The 20,991-nt window shown below is 41.5% G+C and overlaps 1 protein-coding gene across 13 annotated transcripts in view; it reads right to left on the minus strand.

The window, feature by feature from the left end:
- Nucleotides 1-20,991, minus strand: part of NTRK2 (neurotrophic receptor tyrosine kinase 2) — a 329,574-nt gene that overhangs the window by 240,663 nt on the left and 67,920 nt on the right. For all 13 annotated transcript variants that reach the window (XM_072836158.1, XM_072836159.1, XM_072836149.1 and 10 more), the window contains one exon: nucleotides 13,889-13,988. In XM_072836158.1, the coding sequence (XP_072692259.1) occupies nucleotides 13,889-13,988 (100 nt within the window). The remainder of the gene's footprint in view (nucleotides 1-13,888; nucleotides 13,989-20,991) is intronic.

Below are 20,991 nucleotides of genomic sequence, written 5' to 3' on the forward strand. Positions count from 1 at the left end.
GTGATTGGGGGAAGAAGAAAGAAGAGGGCAGAGCTCCCCAAATAAGGTGTGAAGCATCAAGAGAGAAAAAAAAAAAAGCATTTAAGGAGATCTGGACATTCTGCCCATAGAATTCCAACACCCCACAGTCATTCAAGAAAGAAGACTGATCTAGTCCATAAGATGGCAAAGTGCTATTAAGTAATTTGTTGGGAGGACAGTAAGCAGGAAAATCAAGTGCTGTCTTCCTCTCTGGAAGTGCACAACTTCGAAACTTCAGCCTGACCTTAAATTCTTGCCTTGTCTCTCAAGCTGAAAGGCACACATGCAGAGCACATGGGTTCTCCTTAACGTTTAATCACCATGATGAGGGAAAACAGAGGAACTCCTACAATGTCTCTGCTCACTCCAAAAATGCATCATTGGAGTTTTCAAACTGTGGTGTTTTTCTCCCAATAGCAAACAAGATTTCAAAAAAGAGAGAATTTTACTCAAAGTATATCAGCAATGAAACTTACTATATAATGCCCCTGTTCTTGGAGGAAACTAGGCTGTATAAGAGGAATCAGAGTGAAGCTAAAAGGATCAGAAGGAAAACTCAAGACACAACTAAAAAGCCTTGTCCTACCCGCAAGTGGCCACAGTCACGTGATCAACAACCACCACATATTTCCATGATGGCGTAATGCCTGGGGAATGCAGACAACTAACAAACATTTTACAAACCTACATTTTGGGCTATGTGTATGTGTGTGTGCATTTGTTTTTGTTTTTTTTTTTTAATTTTTATTTATTTATGATAGTCACAGAGAGAGAGAGAGAGGCAGAGACACAGGCAGAGGGAGAAGCAGGCTCCATGCACCGGGAGCCCAATGTGGGATTCGATCCCGGGTCTCCAGGATCGCGCCCTGGGCCAAAGGCAGGTGCCAAACCGCTGCGCCACCCAGGGATCCCTGTGCATTTGTTTTTAAGGAAGTTTAGATTTTCGTTTTTGTTTTTTTTTTTAAGATTTCATTTATTTATTCATGAGAGACACACAGAGAGAGGCAGAGACATAGGCAGAGGGAGAAGCAGGCTCCCTGCAGGGAGCCTGATGTGGACTCGATCCCAGGACCCCAGGATCACACCCTGAGCCAAAGGCAGATGCTCAACCACTGAGCCACCCAGGTGCCCTGTGTGTGCATTTGTGTGTGAATGTTGAGGAGGGAAGGGTGAGGGGTGTCATATTCCTGAAGCTATTCATGAACCTGCAGTGGAATCTCTGCACACTGTTGTACGTGAATATCTCTCCCCTTCCCCCCAAGCAGTATTTTCCCCTAAGTCATCTTTTGTTACCAGAAACCAATTCATTCTATTAATCCATCACTGTAGCCCCCACTGGAGTTCTTTACATACACTTGCACAATGTATGCCTTATCCAAGTACCTACTGTACCATACAGCAGACAAAAGCCTCACAGAGGCCTATGAGTCCCTAGATGAGCTACATTTCTGCCACCCTTCTGGGCTCTCCTATTGCTCTTCCCACCCTCACTCTGTTCCAGGCACACAGGCCTCTGCTACTCCTTTAACGTGCAGAGCTCACCCCAGGCTCCCTGCCCTTGCATTGGCTGTTCCCACTCCCTGGAATGCTGTTCTCTCAGATATCAGCATGCTCACTCCCTCACTACCCTTGAGTCTTGGCCCAAATGTCATCTTAGTACATGCGCCTGTCTTAACTATTAACTATTTATGAACAACAAATCTGTCATTATCCTCCTCTTACCTTGTGTCCTTTATTCATGGTATTTTTTATTACTTGTAGATTGCATCTGTATTTCTTTCTCTGTCTTTCTGGTCTTCCCTCCACTACAGTTTAAGCTTCATGAGGCAGAAACTTTGTTCTATTTTGTATTAAATCACCAGAGCCTTCAGATAGTCCTATTCAGATACTCTTTTAAAATTTAAATTATTAAAAAAATAATAATAAAAAAATAAAAATAAAAAAATAAAATTTAAATTATTTACTTCATATTTTTTCTTTATTTCATTTTTTTTAAATTTAAGCCTTATCTTAAATAATAATATGTATGATGTGCTAGGGATATTTTTTTCTAATAAATATTAAAATAAATGTAGAGCTATCAAAATTAAAGATGTTAGCCCCTGAATAACTTACACCTAATCGAGCCTTTAGAAATAAGTTCCAACTCAAAAAAATACAAGGAAGAAATGACCAGTTAAAGAATCTTGCAACAAAGGGCCCCTGGGTGGCTCAGTCGGTTCAGCATCTGCCTTCAGCTCAGTTCACCATCCTAGGGTCCTGGCATAGAGCCCCACATCGGGCTCCCTGCTCTGCAGGGAGTCTGCTTCTCCCTCTCTCTGCCGCATTCCCCTGCTTGTGCTTTTTTGCTCTCTTTCTCCCTTTCTCTCAAATAAATAAATAAAATCTTAAAAAAAACCCTTCCAAAAATCACTTATACTGCCGAAATGAAGGACATCCTACAGGACAACTAGCTGGTCCCTTGAAAAAGTCAATGTCAAGAGGAAAGAAATGAAGGTAGCCTTCTAGATGGAAAGGTACCAAGAAGCCCATTTGCCAAAGGCAATGCGTGAACTCTGAGTTGACCTCAGTCTGAAACAGAAACTGTAAGAGGTGCTGTTGTATCACTGGGGGAATCTGAGGATGCATGAGGTGTCATCTGTTACTACAGAGCTGTTTCAACTTTCTCGCAGTGATACTGGTATTGGGATTGTGCTTTTAGGAGATAATGTATCCTTAGTTTTCAGGGAAACGTGCTGGAAAGTTTAGGTGGAGTGACAGGATATGGGCAACTTATTTTCAAACAGCAAAACGCTAAATGGAGGTTGAATCTTGGAGTTGAGTATACAGATGTTCGCTATAATCATCTTTCAAATTTTCTTCACGTTGGAAATTTCACTATAAAAAGTTGGGGAGAAAAACAAGATCCACACATGACAAAATTATCTGGAAGAAGACAAATCGGGAAAGAACAGTTCTCATATTCTTTCTGTCCCCATGGAAAAGCAGAAGGTAGGAGAGAAGGCCAGCAAGTTTGCTGCAGGTAAGGGGAGCCCTGTAGCCTATCCCCTGATAAAGTATGGGGGTGAGGGAACTACAGAAGCTCTAGTCAGCATTGGAGTTAAAAAAAAAAAAAAAAAAAAGAAAGAAAGAAAGAAAAAGCCAGAGTCCATCTTTCTGGGAGGACCTAAAAAGGTGGCCAAGAAGCCATAGCAATCCCAAGTTTATCATGACATAAGGTTAATAAATTAGGGAGACCATAATGTGTCCAGGCAGAGAGAGCAGGGGCCAGTTTTATAGAATTTCTTGGTCTCAAAGCCTCATGGATGCTCCTGCAGAGACGTGTGTGAAGTTGAGAGAACCTGGTTAGGAACCCAAGATGATGTATATGTAACTAGTCCAAATTTGGTGGCCAAGGACAAGTGGGAAGGTGGGCAACACAGCAGCCAGCAACATGAAGAAGAAATGACCACCCATGGCCACAGATGCACCCCTCCCACACAGTGGCATGGCATACCCTTGTGGCTTTAATCCCACATAGTCCCACACATTGCACCATCATCCAGAAACTGAAATGCCACCTGAGGAAATGGAGGAAAGACACCAGTGTGAAGACACCAGGCTCCTGACCTGATGGAATAAATATCAAATCTTCTGTGATCAACCAAAACTGCCACAGACACAATCTGTCCTATGTTAATAATAAGGAGAACGTGATTCTACATCAGTGAACAAAAAAGAAAAAGACTATCCTACGTGGCACCCAAATAATAAAGGGTATCACCAGAAGGACACAGTAGACGCTTCTAGTGAGTGTGGGATTGTTCTGAAGGGCTTTGTAACCGGATGGTAGATGCTGAAGCTGGAGGGGACCCTCATATGCCTTTCAGTTCTGTCCTGTTATTTCTGGTCCTCACACAATTTCCTCTTACAGATGATCCAGGAAGTCAGTGTGGGAAAGGCTCAGTTGGGTGGTTGACTCTCCTTGGGTCTTGCCGGGACTACTAAAGTGGACAACCATAACTATAAATAGAAACACCACCTCGTTGCTAGCATCCTCCCCTCCCACACCACTCCCACCCATGAACTCACGTCCCCTTCCTGCCTTCCACTGTCACTACTTGGGGCAGAGATGACTCTTCTACTTTCAATTCAGGGTATTAATCTCTTAGTACTAAAGACTTCAAAAGTTAGAATGAAAATATCTCCCTCTCTCCCTCTCTCTCCCTCTCTCTCCCTCTCTGTCTCTTCCCCCCACCCCCGCCTTGCTTCCTCCTTGTCATCCTCTCTGTCCTCAGACCATGAGAGCTCCCAGATGATCACAGAAGAAGCCAATGACTTCTACTTTTGCTGGTGCCTTGATGAAAACGCAGACCTCCCACTGCCATCTGCCCGCTCAAGCCTTGGCTTCTCTCACAGGAAATGCAGTGTCTTGGTCTATGGATATAATAACATGGATGACAATCGACAGTATAAGGAAGAATTTATTTTCACCAAAATTCCTCTTTTCATCTCTAGCAGGCTGGGAACACATAAAAAACTAAAGCCTATATTTGGGGCTAGCTCAGTCAGAAGAACACACAATTCTTGATCTCAGGGTTGTGAGTTCGAGCCCCACGTTGGGTGTAGAGATTGCTTAAAAATAAAATCTTGAAAAAAATCCATGCCTATTTTTTGTTAAAAGAGACCATTTTCACAGTCGCAATCTCCTCTGTGCAAAAGGGAAGTAGCTCGAAAAGGAGGCTCCATGAGCTCATGTTTCTAAATTTAAACTGATGATTACTGGGTCTCTACTGAACCCGACCCCTACCTGCCTTTCCTGCTACTTCCCAAAAGAAAGAGAAAAAACTTCCATACCCAATCCATCCATCAATAAAGGAGATTTCTTTAAACAGGTGACTTGTACAATGGACAATAAAATTAAGAATTTGCAGTAATTCACACTTAGTGTCTTTAAAGAATGAAAGGCTTAACATAAACATGTTTCTGCAGCTTTGCATTCATAATACATGTCCAAAGAGTAGAGACACATTATAATTACAATTTTGTCTATAAACTCAATTAATAAGACTGAAAAAACTAACAGACACTGTCTACATATGACACATTTTTCTGTAATTCAGATTCAGCATAAATTCAGACAGGACTCTCCTCATGCTCTTTTCCTTAATGATGTATTACTATAACGTAAATCTGAAAAATAACTGCCTCTTCAGAAATTAGTTCAATAATACAGCCAGTAAATTAAAGCACTAATTTATTTCTTATAATCACCTAAGACGGGTATTATTTCCTCATCTTACTGAAGAGGAACCTAAGATTTTGAAAGTTTAAAAAATCCACACACACCCCAAAATTATGGTTAGTAGGTGGGAGATCCAGGACGTGAACCCAAGCCTGATTCATGAGTCTCTAATGTTATATTCCTCTCTGCTCTTAGGTTTGAAGACTGAAGATTTAACAACTTATGAACATGAAGGATATGGGTTATTCAAACAGCCTCTTTTCCAATGTGCCACAGGACAATTCTGCTGATTTGGAGCTAAATTTATTCCCAGAGTCATTCAATCTCTTTGCCCAAAATAAAGGGAGATGAAATCGAAGCATATGTTAGAATCTAAGCCAAGCTATTATCTGTCCTCTTCAGAAATTCTGAAAAGCATATCCACCAAAATCAGATGCTAGGGATGAGGAGGAAGAAAACCAACAGAGAGAGGGAGAAGTAAAATTAGGGATCACAGAGATGTAGAAGGACACAATGCAAGGCAAATAAAAAATTTAAAAAAAAAGAAAAAGAAAAAAAGAAAGGTTAAGAAGAAAGAGAAACAGGAATGGAGTGGTGGGGAAGAAGAATACCCCAGATGTCCTGATTTGGGAAGTCCCTCTGAAAGTATTCCAGGATCTGTGTAAGGAGGGAACCCGTATGGTGCAGCTGGTTAGCCTCCAACTCTTGGTTTCCACGAAGGTCATAATCTCAGGGTTGTGGGATCAAGCCCACGGTGGGCTCTGTGCTCAGTGGGGAGTCTGCTGGAGATTCTCTCCCCTCTGCTCCTTAAAATGAATAAATAAATCTTAAAAACAAAAAGGAGGTCAAAGTGAGTTCACCACAGGATTTATGGAGAACCAAAGAATGGGGAACAATTTTTCTTGACTTTTAAGTACCAAACCTAATTTCTTAAGGGGTCTCTAATCTTTTAAGTGAAACAGTAGGAGTGCAGACTGTCCCTAAACAATACCACAGCATGACTTTTGTCCACTCCAGGCAAACCTGGGCCCTCCCCTGAATCACACTGAGCTGTATGCCCAGGCAGGGCAGATAATTTAAAAAGTTGGAAGTCAGGGCACTTGTGAAGCTAAGGGGGGAAAAGCTACTGTTTCCTGTTGCCTGATGGAGCCAGTTCCTGAAAGTTCTAAACCCATGTTCAATCTGCTGCAAAGAATAAACATGTTCTGTCCTCACAGAAACATAACCCAAATATTGGCCCTGAAAGAAATGACAGTGACTCAGGAGTGGATCTTCACCTCAGAAACATATATGGGGGAAAAATTAAATAAATAAATAAATAAATAAATAAATAAATAAATAAATAAATGAATGAAACATTTATGGGGAAAAGTTTTACATAATATTCTCCAAATGACAGAAAAGGAATGCTTGCGTTAATTCTTTTTTTTCCCTCTGATACATTTCCAATTTGTTAAATTACCTATAACTTTTTCAACTGAATGTCTTTTCTGAAATATCTGAAAATTTTATTAAAACCTACAAATTTTTTTCTCTACTAAGAGAATGTGACAATATACTTTGAGCTCAATCTGAAGCCAGGTGCAGGTCAGTAAAAAAAAAGGCTCCTGTGAAAACCTACAACCTCTGTTACTATTTGGTGAGGCTCCCATATATTATATGAGAACCAACAAAGTTCATTGCTTATTTTTCAAAAGAGTTAAATGTTAAGTTCTTCAAAGATTTGTTTGTTTGTTTTATTAAGAGATTTCAATTCCAGAAAGTTAAAATAATATTCTTGGTCTCTCTGAAAATGTTACACTAAAATTTATTCAAATATCTTTATATATCTCTGGTGGGGGGGAAGAGTACTTGACACTAAGTTGAAAAAAAAAAGAATTTCTGAAAGATTAAAGGTCTAAGCTAACACACACACACACACACACAGAGCAGAACTAGCAAAAGAAATATTAAGAGTATGTTTACAACCTCAGAGAAGGGAAGGCTTCCTAAGCAACACATAAAACTTAGATGGAAAATACAGGTATATTCACTTCTATAAGAAGGTAAATCTGTTGTTTGCCAAAAGATACTATTTAAAAAAGGTAAAAACTAGAAAAAAAATATGAGAGCAACATACATAACCAATAAAAAATGAATGTACATGATTTATAAAGTAAGTCTGCAAATCAACAAGTAAACTGAACATTTCTTCTTATTGGTCACCTAATAAAGATGTTTCACCATATTTTCATTTTTTTAAAGATATATTTATTAATTTGAGAGAGAGGAAGCATGAATGCATGGTGGGGACAGAGGGAAAAATACAAAACAGACTCCCCACTGATCATGGAGCCTGATGTGGGGCTTGATCCCAGGACCCTGATATCATGACCTGAACTCAACTAACTGAGCCACCCAGGCACCGCATTTCACCTTCTTATTTTTTTTTTAAGATTTTATTTAATTTATGAGAGACACTCAGAGGCAGAGACACAGGCAGAGGAAGAAGCAGGCTCCATGCAGGGAGCCTGCTGCGGGACTTGATCCCAGGTCTCTCGGATCACACCCTGGGCTGAAGGCAGGTGCTAAACCACTGAGCCACGCAGGCTGCCCTGCATTTCACCTTCTTAATCAGAATATCAGGTTAACTGTGATAACGTGGCATGTAACTTGGCAAAAAAATAAAAGGTCGATAATATCTGATATGGATGAAAGTGTAAACTAAGGATGCCCTCATATACTAGTGGTGAGAATATAAATTGATAAAGCATAAATATACATACACATCTTTCTCAGCAATCTAGTCCAAGTATCTATCCATATATATGTAAGACATTATTTGACACACTTCTCTGAAAACTCGGTAAAAGCATGAACATTAAAACATAACTTTAAAACTAAAAGAAGAAAACAAATCACAATTTGTCAATAAGAATTATAACTTAATTACTAAATGCCAGGAACTACCCTGAGGGCTTCATATACATCAACTTAGCATGCTTCCTGACAACCCTATGAAATGGGTACAATTATTGCCCCATTCCAGATGGAAATACTGAGGCAAGGGAGATGGAGGAGTTGCTCAAAGTCACACAGCTGGTAACCAACAGAGGCGGGTTTCAGATCCAAGGAGCCTGAGAGCAGTCTACTCTGAAACACTTTTTAAGGAGAATGCAAGAGACACCCGGATACTGATACAGAAAGAGCTATAAGGCAAACTGTTATCTTAAAGCAGATGCAGCCTGAGCTTGAGATGATAATTTCTCTATGGAACCAAAAATGAGTCTGTTTGATTATCTACATAGTAAGCAAAGCTCTGGATTTTATTATTTATGTAATATATGCATTCTGGATGGTTAAGGAAGGTTATCCCTAGCAGCAGAGAGGGTAGCAAGAGAGGAGGGTCAAGTGCAATCCCACTTTTAACCCCATATATTTCCAAACTTCTGGAAACCGTGCAAAGCAAGAATGCATTCGTGCGTTACTGATATAATTTTTTTAAAGTTATTTGTCTTTAAAAAGAAAAACAGCAGGGGTGCATATGGAAAATTTGTCCTTACAGATGTTTCTACAATTGTGTTTCTGGCTTTCGAACACATTTTTCCCTCTTTTAAAAGTTGATCCAAATATCTGTAAAACTCAACCTCCTAAACTTTCCAGAATTATTTTCAGTTCTTAGAAAAGGCTTTAACCTTCAACTTCTCTAGCTGTGGTCCCACTATATGTTTATGACTATTTTTAAATAACCAGATTTTTGGTTGATGTTGAAAGACATTTAGAAGATCATTTGTAGGAGGAAAAACAAACTGTGGGCCTTGAATCTGGAGTTAAGAAAACCTGGCTCTGCATTCTCAGGGAGTGCCATTCTCCGGTCAATTACAAATTGGAACTATCTAGAGCTTAACTCCTAGGAAGGAGTGCAGCTTGATGGTTTACATGCAAGGATAGGAGGCTGTGGACAAAATTTGGGGGTTATCAACATAGAATTAGAGAAAAGGCCTCCTATGCCGGTTTTTCCTGCATTGTCTTCGGGTCACTTAAATATATTTACTCTAGGAGGACAAAGGATTCATGGGTCCTCAGGGACTAAATATATGTGGGCTTCCATCAGGAAATGTAAGCAACACAAAGCTGGTGGTCACAAGTATTCTCCATTGGGGTGACAAGTGCCACATCCCCTCCGCCCTTCCAGCTCCCTTATATTTTTTCCAGGCCTGCACACCATCCAGCCATCAGACAAGGCTCCCACACGCTGAGCGCTCTTGGGAGGCTTGGTGGCGGCCCTCATGCCCTCTGATGCTCCCATCTCCCTCTTGCACACTTGTACATCTTCAGTGAAGAGAGCCAGGAAGCAATGTGAGAACTAAACACGGACTTGGTTACAACATAAGGAAGAGCATGCTGAGGCCTGGTTGCCTGTTCCTTTGGCAATACAGCTGCTCTGGAAAAGTCTTGGAGTCCTATTTCAGTGGAAAATAAAATTAAAGTCAATCAGAGGCAGCCTGAAGAGAAAAGGGATAAAATTATGCATTTGTGTATAGGGATATGGATACAGACATAGATGTAGGTAGTTTTTTTTGTTTTGTTTTTTTATTTATGATAGTCACACAGAGAGAGAGAGAGAGGCAGAGACACAGGCAGAAGGAGAAGCAGGCTCCATGCACCGAGAGCCTGACGTGGGATTCGATCCCGGGGCTCCAGGATCGAGCCCTGGGCCAAAGGCAGGCGCTAAACCGCTGCACCACCCAGGGATCTGGTAGTCTGTTATATATTTTAGGCATTCATGTGAAGCGCACATATAAAATAATCCCTATAGGGATGACCAAGCACTAACAGAAGGCCTTTATTCAGGGCTTCCATGATTATGGTAACCAGACATTCAACCAAAAAGCAACAGGATGATATAAAGACACAAAAATGAGCATGGAGAAACAGACTGGGGTAACTTCTACCTTCTGACATCGTTATTGACACAAGGCCAGTCAGTAGTCCATGGAACATTGGTAGCAAGACACTTAAACTATATTAAGAAATAATGAAGGATAAATTCTAGTTAGCGCCAAGATAGGAGCCACCATCAGGCACATCTGCCAGCTTCAAAGCTGGATGAAGACACATATTCCAAGGCCACACATGCAAAGGCAAAGAGGCATAAAGTGACAATGCTTGTGTGTAAAATGGAAAGCCAAGGTGAACCCTCCAAACTCAAACAACTAACTGTATGAAAGTGTATGAAAACCTAACAAATCCTAAGCAAAAATCTGGCAAAATGATCTCCTTTCTGGGGCCATTATTTATCTGGAATAATCAAAGAAAGCGAGGGTGGGGGGTGCAGGTAGAGAGGGGCTCTGTCCCCCTAAAAACTTAGAAAACCTCTAAGATGTCTCTTTAACTATTCACATATGAACTTTCCTCCAAACATTAGCTGTTCCACTTACCAAGCTACAGTGAGTGACTGAATTTGAAAACTCTCTGTGATCACTCATTCAGTCAATTAATACTTATCGAGTGCCAATTTGGATGACGAACAAGCCCACCACAAACCCTGTCTTCACGGAGCTCACAGCCAGGGCTCCGTGTGCACGATGGTCCCTTCGGCCTCTCGTGGCAATGAACTGACGGAACAGAGAATAAACCCTAGGAAGCATCCAGTCACACAGCCCACCTCTGCAGAACATATCACTGGTTATATTCTAAAATCTCCATTTAACTCCCGGGTTTGGAATTTAGAGATCGCCTTCCCAGGGAAGCAATGCCATCAATCACGTTTGGGTCCTCAGGTCAATCCACAGAGTTTGAGTTGCCCTGCATTAAGCTGCAGCGTGATTTAAAGAGGCTTCTGGGTACCCCAGGCCCTTCCAGTCAACAGTCTTAAACTATGGTGTATGATCTCGAGGCGGCTACCGTGATGACACAGTTGACACTGGAGCTTGAAGCGTGCGACGCTGGGATGGGTAAAAAGCTGTAAATGCCTGGTGGGCAGGCTGGCATCCTGCAATCTCTAACTATCTACAGGACAAGGGACTGGGGACAGAGGTAGAACCTCCCGAAGGTACTTATGAGGGCAAGGGCCACAGTGGAACAGCTCGTCTGCATCACACGGAACGGAGCCATCGGTCCCAGCCAAGGCGATGCACATTTCTTACCGTCCTTACTGAGAAATCACCACTCCTGTGTTTCCTGGTGATTTCAGGAAGACAATAGTGTTTTTATATACTCTTCCTTTTTTAAGGCATACCTTTTTTTTCTAGCAGTGATCCCAGCACTAATAGCATTTAAAGTACATTAACTACTATTAATGTTTAAATATCCCTTTTTTTTTGCAGTTTAATTTGCCCTCATCTTCTCTTCCATACCCCTTCAAAATCTCATCATCTCAGCATCTGACTGGCAAAATAAATAAATAAATAAATAAAAATAACCCCCACTGTAGCCAAACATGTTCAAATCGTAGCATGAATAGATGTGCAGCAAAAAGTAGGGGAGAAAAATCTATTGTAAACAAGCCCATGAGTCTCTGAGACAACTTTTCTTAAAAAAAACAACTTTATTTATGTTTGGAAAAAAAGGGAGTGAAACAAACGATAGCGTAGCTTCCGCCTGAAGGAAGTCATTTACTGGCTCTGGGACAAGGTTCAGTAAAACCTTCCTTACAATTCATTAAGGCTACCCGTAGGTTAGACACATTTGGGAAATGTAGGTGCTTTAGTGGTAATCAGCCCAAAGTATCCAAATAAAAACCAGTTTCACTCTTCATGTGGGAGAGTCTATAGGAAATACAATCTTTTCTGAAACAAATGTCTACCTTTTATTCTCCTCCCCCCACCACCATGCCACACGGAGTATGTGAACATTTACAGAGCATTTTGTCAGTTGTTTTCCTAACACAAAGCTGGGGTGGGGGCGGCTCCTAAATATTGCTCCTAGGGTTCCAAAGCTCATGCGCAGCTCCCAGTAGAACCTAGACAAATTTTCTCTCTGGAGAGCTCATGAGATGAAAGGTCTCACACTAAAACCTCAAGATGGAAAAGTAATTGTGCTAGTGTCTGGATCTCTCCATTAAGATCTCCGCTTAGGGACATCTATTCCAAGTGCCTCTAAGGAAAGAAAGAGCTTGATGAGAATGGGGGAGAAATGCCATCGTGGCTGGGTGACATGCAGAGAACAGCCCGGACCCTAGGTGCCAGCTGAACACGGGGACCTAGAAAGCTCCGCAAAGCAATGCCCCTCCTGCATCTTGTCACTCAGAAGGTGCTAGCCCACATTGATCCCATAGACTGGTGATTCTCCAGGAATGCTTGGGCCACAGTAGTATTGGCGTCCCTTGAAAACTGTTAGAAATGCCAAGTGTCAGGCCCTCCTCAGATCTTTTAAGTCAGAACCTTTTGAGGTGGCCCAGAAATCTGTGTTTTCACAAGCCCTCCAGGAGCTGCTGATGCAAAGTCACGTTTACAAACTGTCATCGTAGTAGGACTAATTAAAATCACTGTAGTAGAGTCCCTCCTCCAGGTCTTATTTATAATTGGGAATGAGAGATCTTTCCTCCTCCAAAAGAAATGTCAAGAATCAATAGATCAAAGGAAAGTCAGGAGGAGATTTGGGGGCTATACAAGACTCAATTTGCCACTACTCCTCCCTATTCATTTCAGGTTTAGGGATTTTGATCATAGGCACCAACAGAGAGAGAGAGAAGAAAACATAAGAAATAGATCCACTCCACCCCGGAGCCCAGCGTACGCTGGACAGCTTATTCCTCTATAAACATCACTTCTGAGTAAGGAGGCAACATGAATTAGCAATTGTAATGAACCAGGCAGATCAAGAAAACCCACCACTTTGTCTCCAACACAACTAAAGCCACCACTAAACCTTGGCTGTGGCTTTCCGAAGCTAGTGGCTATTTATAAGAGACCACACAAAATTCAACAACAGCATAATTAGTCAATACGTAAGTTTAAACTTCAAAGCAAATGCTTTTCAGTCACTGAAACTCTTGGCTATTTATATAACAAGAACATTTAAACAAGATTCCCGCCCTAAAATGAATTTTCAGTCCTCATGAAGAGACCCATGGTTTCTTCTTGGCCCACATAGCCACCAATTTTGAATCTAGCACTGAGAATCTTTCCATTAGGAAAAGATACTCATTCAAAAGCTTCAATGTACAGCCAGTGTTCTGATTTTGCTTCCCAACACAAGCCAAATCTCACAAGATGAGACTCTTACTCTAAAAGCAGTATCCAACAACAAAACTACCACGGAAGGGTCTAGAAGTCATCATCTGTACAGCAGAAAGGAGCCTTCTGCGCAAAATACTTGTATCCCTGACTAACCTACTGCCACCATGCCTTGCCTGCCTTTCTGAAGCCAAAGGAAAACCCAGACACTATTTGCCTATATCATTATTAGTCACTTGATACCCAGGAAATCAGTTCTGTGTCTTCAGGGACAACCGTCCTCATTGGAAAGTGGGTACTACTGAGTAATCAAAATTATTTTGCTCTGCCTTGATTTGTAGTATCATATCCTTGTTGCTATTTTTTCAGCCTTAAAACCTAGTCATCGTAAATCTAGCTGCTTCTTTCTTTAGTGGTAATTAGCATTAGTCAGAAGCCAAAAGTGATTCCACATAAGAAGTAAAATAAACACAACCCTTTTTACCTTTCATGCCAAACTTGGAGTGTCTTGCCAACTTCAGCAGAAACAGCATCACCAGCAGACAAAATCCCACCACAGATGCAATTACCACCACAGCATAGACCTGGGGGAAAGAAAGGAAGGGAAGTTATGACCTGGCTCCTTAGTTCTCTTCATCCAGATGATGATGGTAATGAGGATGACAGTTAATATTTACTACTTGCTTTGCAAGGAATTTTGTGTCCGTCAATTAATTCACTTATCCCTTAACAACTCTTCAATGAAGTATTGTGGGTCTAGTTATTTTTTTTTATTTTTATTTTTTATTTATTCATGAGAGACACAGAGAGAGAGAGGCAGAGAGAGAAGCAGGCTCCACGCAGGGAGCCCGATGTGGGACTAGATCCCGGGACTCCAGGATCATACCCTGGGCCAAAGGCAGGAGCTTAAATGCTAAGCTACCCAGGCATCCCTGTGGGTCCTTACTTTATCCTTACTTTACAAATGAGAAAATACAAGTTATAAGCTTATAAAAATATCAGTGTAATTGATACTATATAGACATAGAGATATATTACTCTCTCCCCATCTATCTATCCTCCCACCTACCTATGTGGAGAGAGGAAAGAGACCTGACAAAACTCAAATAATACAATACTATTTCTGAAGCTGGTGAAAGATACAATGGGGTTCATTTTGCTATGTTCTCTACTGTTATGCATGTTAGAAAGCTGTCCATAATAAAAAAGATTTTTTTTAAGTTGGCTATTGTTGCTTTTAGAAATCAAAGTCCCATGGAACAGGGAGCAGGCCTGGAAGGGAGCAGGAGGGGTACCTGTGGGTCAGTTCATTTGTGAAAGCTCATTGGGTGGTAGACGTATGATATGTACACATATGCATATGTATGATAGAGGTCAATACAAAGATTTTTTTAAAGATTTATTTATTTATTCATGAGAGACACAGACTGAGAGAGAGACAGAGACCTAGGCAGAGGGAGAAGCAGGCTCCTTGCAGGGAGCCCGATGTGGTACTCTATCCCAGATCCCGGGATAACGACCTGAGCCAAAGGCAGGTGCTCAACCACTGAGCCACCCAGGCATCCCAAACACAAAGATTTTTTAAACTGAAAAATATAATCACAACATGTGGATTATTCAAGTAGAGAGAGTAGATGCAGATCTGTGTGAATCCTGCCACAACCCTGAGTGAGAGCACAGAGCACAAGTGTGTAAAGCTAATGGAGTACATATTAACATTTTAGGGACAAAGATGGGAGCAGGACAATGCATCTCCTTCCATTTCTGCTGCTCACTCCAAGGTCCTGCTCCCAAGAAAGGGTGTGTGACTCTACACCAGGAGGTGGCGAACTTTTGCTGTCAAGGGTCAGACAGTAAATCCTTTAGGCTTTGGGGGCCATATGGTCTGTTTTGCAAACTCTCAACTCTGCTGGTGTAGAGTGAAAGCAACCGTAGACAATATGTAAGCAAATGGGCATGACTGGATGCCAATAAAACTTTACTTACAAAAACAGATGGATATGGTTTGCAGAATCCTATTCTACACTGTTTTAAATGTCCACACTTAATTAGATGCTTAACTTTCTTTGTTTCATTTACTCTGCATAATAATCCTTATGACAGATATTATTATTTCCATCTGTGGTAATCATTAATGCTGTTTACCTAACACTTCTATTTCACCTTGTGTTTCTCTTTATAAGATTCACTTCCTGGCTTACTTGTGGTAAGATGGGTGCATGTGACCAATTCTGGCCAATGAGGTGAGACTTGTATCCCTGAAAGTGGACCATTTCACTGCTACTTTGAGATCTTTGGCAGTGGTTTGCACCCAGGTATAATATTACACTCAGGGGACATCTGTCAATTTGAGGTTCTCACAACTGGAGGAGGGTATTACTAGCATCTAGTGGGCCAAGGCCAGGGATGCTGCTAAATTAAACATCCTACAATGCCTAACAGTCCCCCACAACAAAGAGTTATTCACCCACAATTATGACATCAGTCATATCAACACTGAGAACCCTGCTCTCATCTCCTTCCTCTGGGCCTTAATAAATGCTAACTTTCCAAAAGTGGCTGCCTATCAACCAAGTCTTAGAATGAGGACAAGACTGACAGAACTCCCAGTCAATACAAATAATGAAGCAAGAAATAAACCTTTATCATTTTAAGCCACTAAGATTGGGGGATTTTTGTTACTTGCAGCATAGCTTATGCTGACTGATGTGCCCATCTCAGAGTGAGAGGCAGTACAGAGTAAAGATTAAGAATATATGAGTTCCTCATGAGTTTGGAATTTAGATTTACCACTTATTAAGTGCCTGACCTCAGAATTACTCAAACTCTCAGCATCTCACATGCCTCATGTGTGAAACAGGGAATATAATCATCCTACCTTGCAGATTATTTAAATACTTAGTGAGTTAGAGCAGATAACAGGTTTGGAACAGAGTCTATGACAACAGATAATAAATTAACATTGGCTATGATGATTATAAAACTGAGATTTATAAAAAAGTAAATAAGCAACCCAAGATCACACCTTTTGAGCTTGGGATTCAAACTGAAGTCTGCCTTAGTATAAAGCTTGTGACTTATCCATAATTTATCCTTTATACTACTTCAAAACACATGGCTGAGAGGAAAGGCAGGATGCTAAAAACATGGCTAATCCTCCTGCGACATCATCTCTAATGTCCACTGGGGACAGCATTAAAGAGAGCACAAAAGACGGGAAAGGGCACATGCCAAGCACTTGGCCAGAGTGGAGACAAGGTGTGAGAATCCTCTCCTCTGGCTCTGCAGTTGTGAGCACCTCTCCCACAGAACACCTCTGCAAATGTTTGAGTGCAGACTTAACTCTGTCTCTGTGGCCTATATACAAACAGAGTGGTTGTGATTCCTAAAAGGCTAATTATAGATCAACTTGTTCTAACTAAGGCCATTTCCCTCAAATGCACCTAATGATTTGGAGCAAGCTTTTTTCTCATCTTTATTTCTAACACTTCCATGGAAAAGCGATCATAGTATTTTAGCTCTCCATTTCTCAATCTTGTTAAATTCTAGACTTGAAGGGGAAATATTGAATAAAACATGTTCAATCCGTATTTTATAGTTTTTTTTATTTTTTATGTATTTTTATTGGAATTTTATTTCTCAACATATACTATAACACCTAGTGCTCATCCCGTCAAATGCTCCCCTCAGTGCCCACCACCCAGTCACCCCATCACCCTGCCCACCTTCCCTTCCATTACCCTTTGTTCATTTCCCAGAGTTAGGAGTCTCTCATGTTTTGTCACCCTCTCTGATTTTTCCCACTCATTTTCTCTCCTTTCCCCTATAATCCATTTCACTGTTTTTTATATTCCCCATATGAGGGAAGAAACTGGGATGGAGAGATGGTGGGGACTCGCCCTAAGCCCTATAACTTCTCTGTAGGACCACAGATAGTCTCTGACCCACTTCAGAAAGAATTCAACTGGCATCCAGAATCTTTGGTCCTTATGTTCACAGGACATCTTGCCTTTATGAGCTGTGAGAGCTTACAATGCTTCCCTTCTGCAAGCCTCCATTACCTCATTGGTACACAGGGATGGTAATACCTGTCCTAACTTCTTTATTTCATTAGAGTGTTTGAGTCAATATGGAAAATGGGAAGGGTTCTACTGCTGGGGAGCAGCTAATGATCTGCTAGCAAATATTTAAACCTACTAAAGCAACTCTAAATGTAAAGAATCTCTTAATAAGCAAAGAATCCCATGACAGCAAATAGAATTGTTTCTTCAAAAATGAATTGTTTGATAAACTTGATTCCATGTACCATGCACATGTTGGGGTAGGAGTGGTCTTTATGTGGGAAGCAAGCAGGAATGAATGTATTTGTTTGTTTGTTTGTTTGGTTGGTTGGTTGGTTGGTTTGGTTGGTTGGCTGGCTGGTTAGCTGTTTGGTTGGTTGTTTGGTTGGTTGTTTGGTTAGTTAGCTGGTTGGTTATTTGGTTAGTTGATTGGCTAGTTGGTTATTTGGTTAGTTACATGACTGATTAGTTGATCAGTTGGTTGATTGTTTTTTATCTGAGAATACCTCTCATAGAACAAGGACCTGTTCTATTAAAAAAAATCCAGTAAGGTTCATGAGGAACACTTATTGGATCAGAAAGGAGAACATTCGAGGCTATCTTCCAAATGCTTTGATAACACCTTTAACTTTTATATAAGCAACTGACTCTGAAACTCTTCTTCTAATCTAACAACCCTCCCTGTGATCAGGAACTATTCATGATTTACATTTTCTTTAAATTCCATAGAGCATTGTTTTGTACCTCTCATGCAGATTTCCAGGGACCTCAGGTGGAGTTGTAATGTACCAGCTTCGAACAAAGATGATTCTCACTGATCTTGCCTTCCAGTGGCCCAACTATACACAGTTCAAGCATCACTTAGATATGCCACTTAGGCACTTAAATTTATAATTTGGTCTCAAAAGAGAAAACTGAGGTTGGCATGTAATTTTTAGTAACTGGGTTATGTACACACCTGTGGGCTTAACACATGCTCCTTGGATTCCTTATATACACAAACAACTTTCTCAAACCAAAAAACATTAAGCAGTTTGGTATGAGAATAAACAGATATGATTGCACAAGGCAGGAAGTAGAAAACATTCCACAGCTGATCTACCAGGGCATTTGTCCTTGCTATTTCAATGCAATGCATATCGTCATCTATGGAAATATGTGTGTGTGTGTCTCCACATACTGGATATGCATATTTTGAGTTTGCAGCTGAGCTACATCTGTTATAAGCCTCTTGCTCTCACCACCAGGGCCATGGTTTAAATATAAATCACAACTCTTTATTGCTGCTCCAGACCCCCAACTAATCATACCACTTTCAATCTCTCTGTCCTGCAACCCATTCTAGAGCATTCACCATTACTCTAATCAGTCTCCAATGTTTATTATCTCCTAGGTGCCAGGCACTATTCGAGGGATGAAGGATACAGCTCTGAAAAACTACTGACCAGGTTGCCTAGACTTAAAAACTCACTGAGGAATCTAGGAAAGGAGGGGCATCTGGGTGGCTCAGTTGGTTAAGTAACCAACTCTTGATTTTGGCTCAGGCCATGATCTCAGGGTCATGAGATTGAGCCCCATGTCAGGCTCCATGCTAAGTGTGGAGCCTGCTTAAGATTCTCTCTCCTTTACCCCCCTGCCCCGCCCCACCACCACATGTACCCGCACTCTCTCTCTCTTAAAAAAAAATAATAATCTAAGGAAGGAAAAAAGATATTACACAAGTAAGCAATAAAGAAACAAGAGAATTATAGACAATAATAACTGCTCTGAAGAAAATGGAACATGATAATGGCTGCCTAGTGGCCACTGATGACCAAACAACCAACTAGCCAACCAACCAACCAATCAACTAACCAAATAACCAACCAACTAACCAAAGCCATGCGATGACCGTTGGGAAGTGCATGCCTTATAGAGGGAACCACAGATATAAGGGCTGTGAGACGAAAATAAGCCTGGAGCATGCAAGAGAAAGTTAAGAGAGACAGGTGAGACAGATGAGGGCAGGGTGTGAGGTGAAGTCAGAGACACAGACAAGGGCAAGATATGCAGGGCCCTTTCACCACCATGAGGAGCTGAGCTTTTATAATATAAGTTTTCTTACACTCACATTGGGAAGACTCTGAGATAATAAGAGTGATCTGATTTGTGCTTTTCAAAAGTCACTCAGGCTGCTGTATGAAGAAAAGCCAGAATATCACGAGATGGGGGAGGAGGGACAGGATGTGGAGGTCATCCAGGAACGAGCAACTGTCTTAAACTTCCTCTGTGGAGGGCCAGATACTAAATATTCCCAGCTTTGCAGGCCATGCAGTCTTGCTACAGCTTCTCCAGCCACCACTGTAGCATCAAAGTAGCCACAGACACTATGTAAATGGGCATGCCTGCGTTCTAATAAAACTATATTTTTTATGGACACTGATATTTGAACTTCATCAAATTGTCACATGTCATGAAATGTCATTCTCCTTTTCATTTTACTTCAAACCACTTAAAGTTTTTTGTTTTTTTTTTTTAATATTCTTAGTCTGCAGATGGCACAAAACCAGGGCGTGAGCCTACTTGGCCCAAGGACCACAGTTTGCCCATCCATGCGTCAGCCTGCAGTGGTGGCCATGGAGGTGAGGAGATACGGTTTATAAGGTGGCAGAGCTCACGGCACATGGGACTGGGTGTAGGTGACAGGGAAGCGAAGAATGAGGTACACTGCTGGCCTTTGATCTGAATAGCTGACAAACCAACCCCACCAGAGTCCTGGGGCTCAGGCATGCCCCGTCAGTGGCTCCTCCCTGCATGGTAAACCTAACTCCTGGCTCAGTGTTTCAAAACTGCACGACCAGGACGCCTGGGTGGTTCAGTGGTTGAGCGTCTGCCTTTGGCTCAGGTCATGATCCCAGGGCCCTGGGAATGAGTCCCATGTTGGGCTCCCTGCAGAGGGCTCGCTTCTCCCTCTGCTGTGTCTCTGCCTCTCTCTGTGTGTGTCTCATGAACAAATATATAAAATCTTTAAAAAACAAAAACAAAAATATGCACAACCTGGCAGAACCACCTCGCTGGCCGTGCTTCTGACTGCCGCCCTTCACACACCTTACCTTCCAGTCTAAGCCTCCTTCCAGTCTGCAAGCTCTTGTGCACACACCCTAAACCCCTGCCTTTCACTTCCTCTTGGTCTAAATGCCAGCCCTCCCGCACAGCTGGAAAATGCCCCAGCCCCACAAAGACGTGCTGGCTCTCCCAGCAGGAAGGAGGGGGAGCCCCTGCCCCTCTGTGTCCAATCTCACATCCCACGGCTTCTCTACCTGTATCCTAGCTGCTGGTATGGTAATCCTTCACAGCTCAGAGCTCTGACCAAAGGATAAACTCCTAAAGGACACACCTGCTATACATTCATATTTTTCTATCTTTCCACTGCCAGTCCCTCCCAGAACCTACGGGGTTCCTTAAATCTAGTGGGCAATGAGACTCTTCTTAAAATACTGAACAACATCAATTAATTAATTAATTAATTAATTAATTAAAATACTGA

This window comes from Canis lupus, chromosome 1, assembly GCF_048164855.1.
Source record: "Canis lupus baileyi chromosome 1, mCanLup2.hap1, whole genome shotgun sequence".
Lineage (NCBI taxonomy): Eukaryota > Metazoa > Chordata > Mammalia > Carnivora > Canidae > Canis > Canis lupus.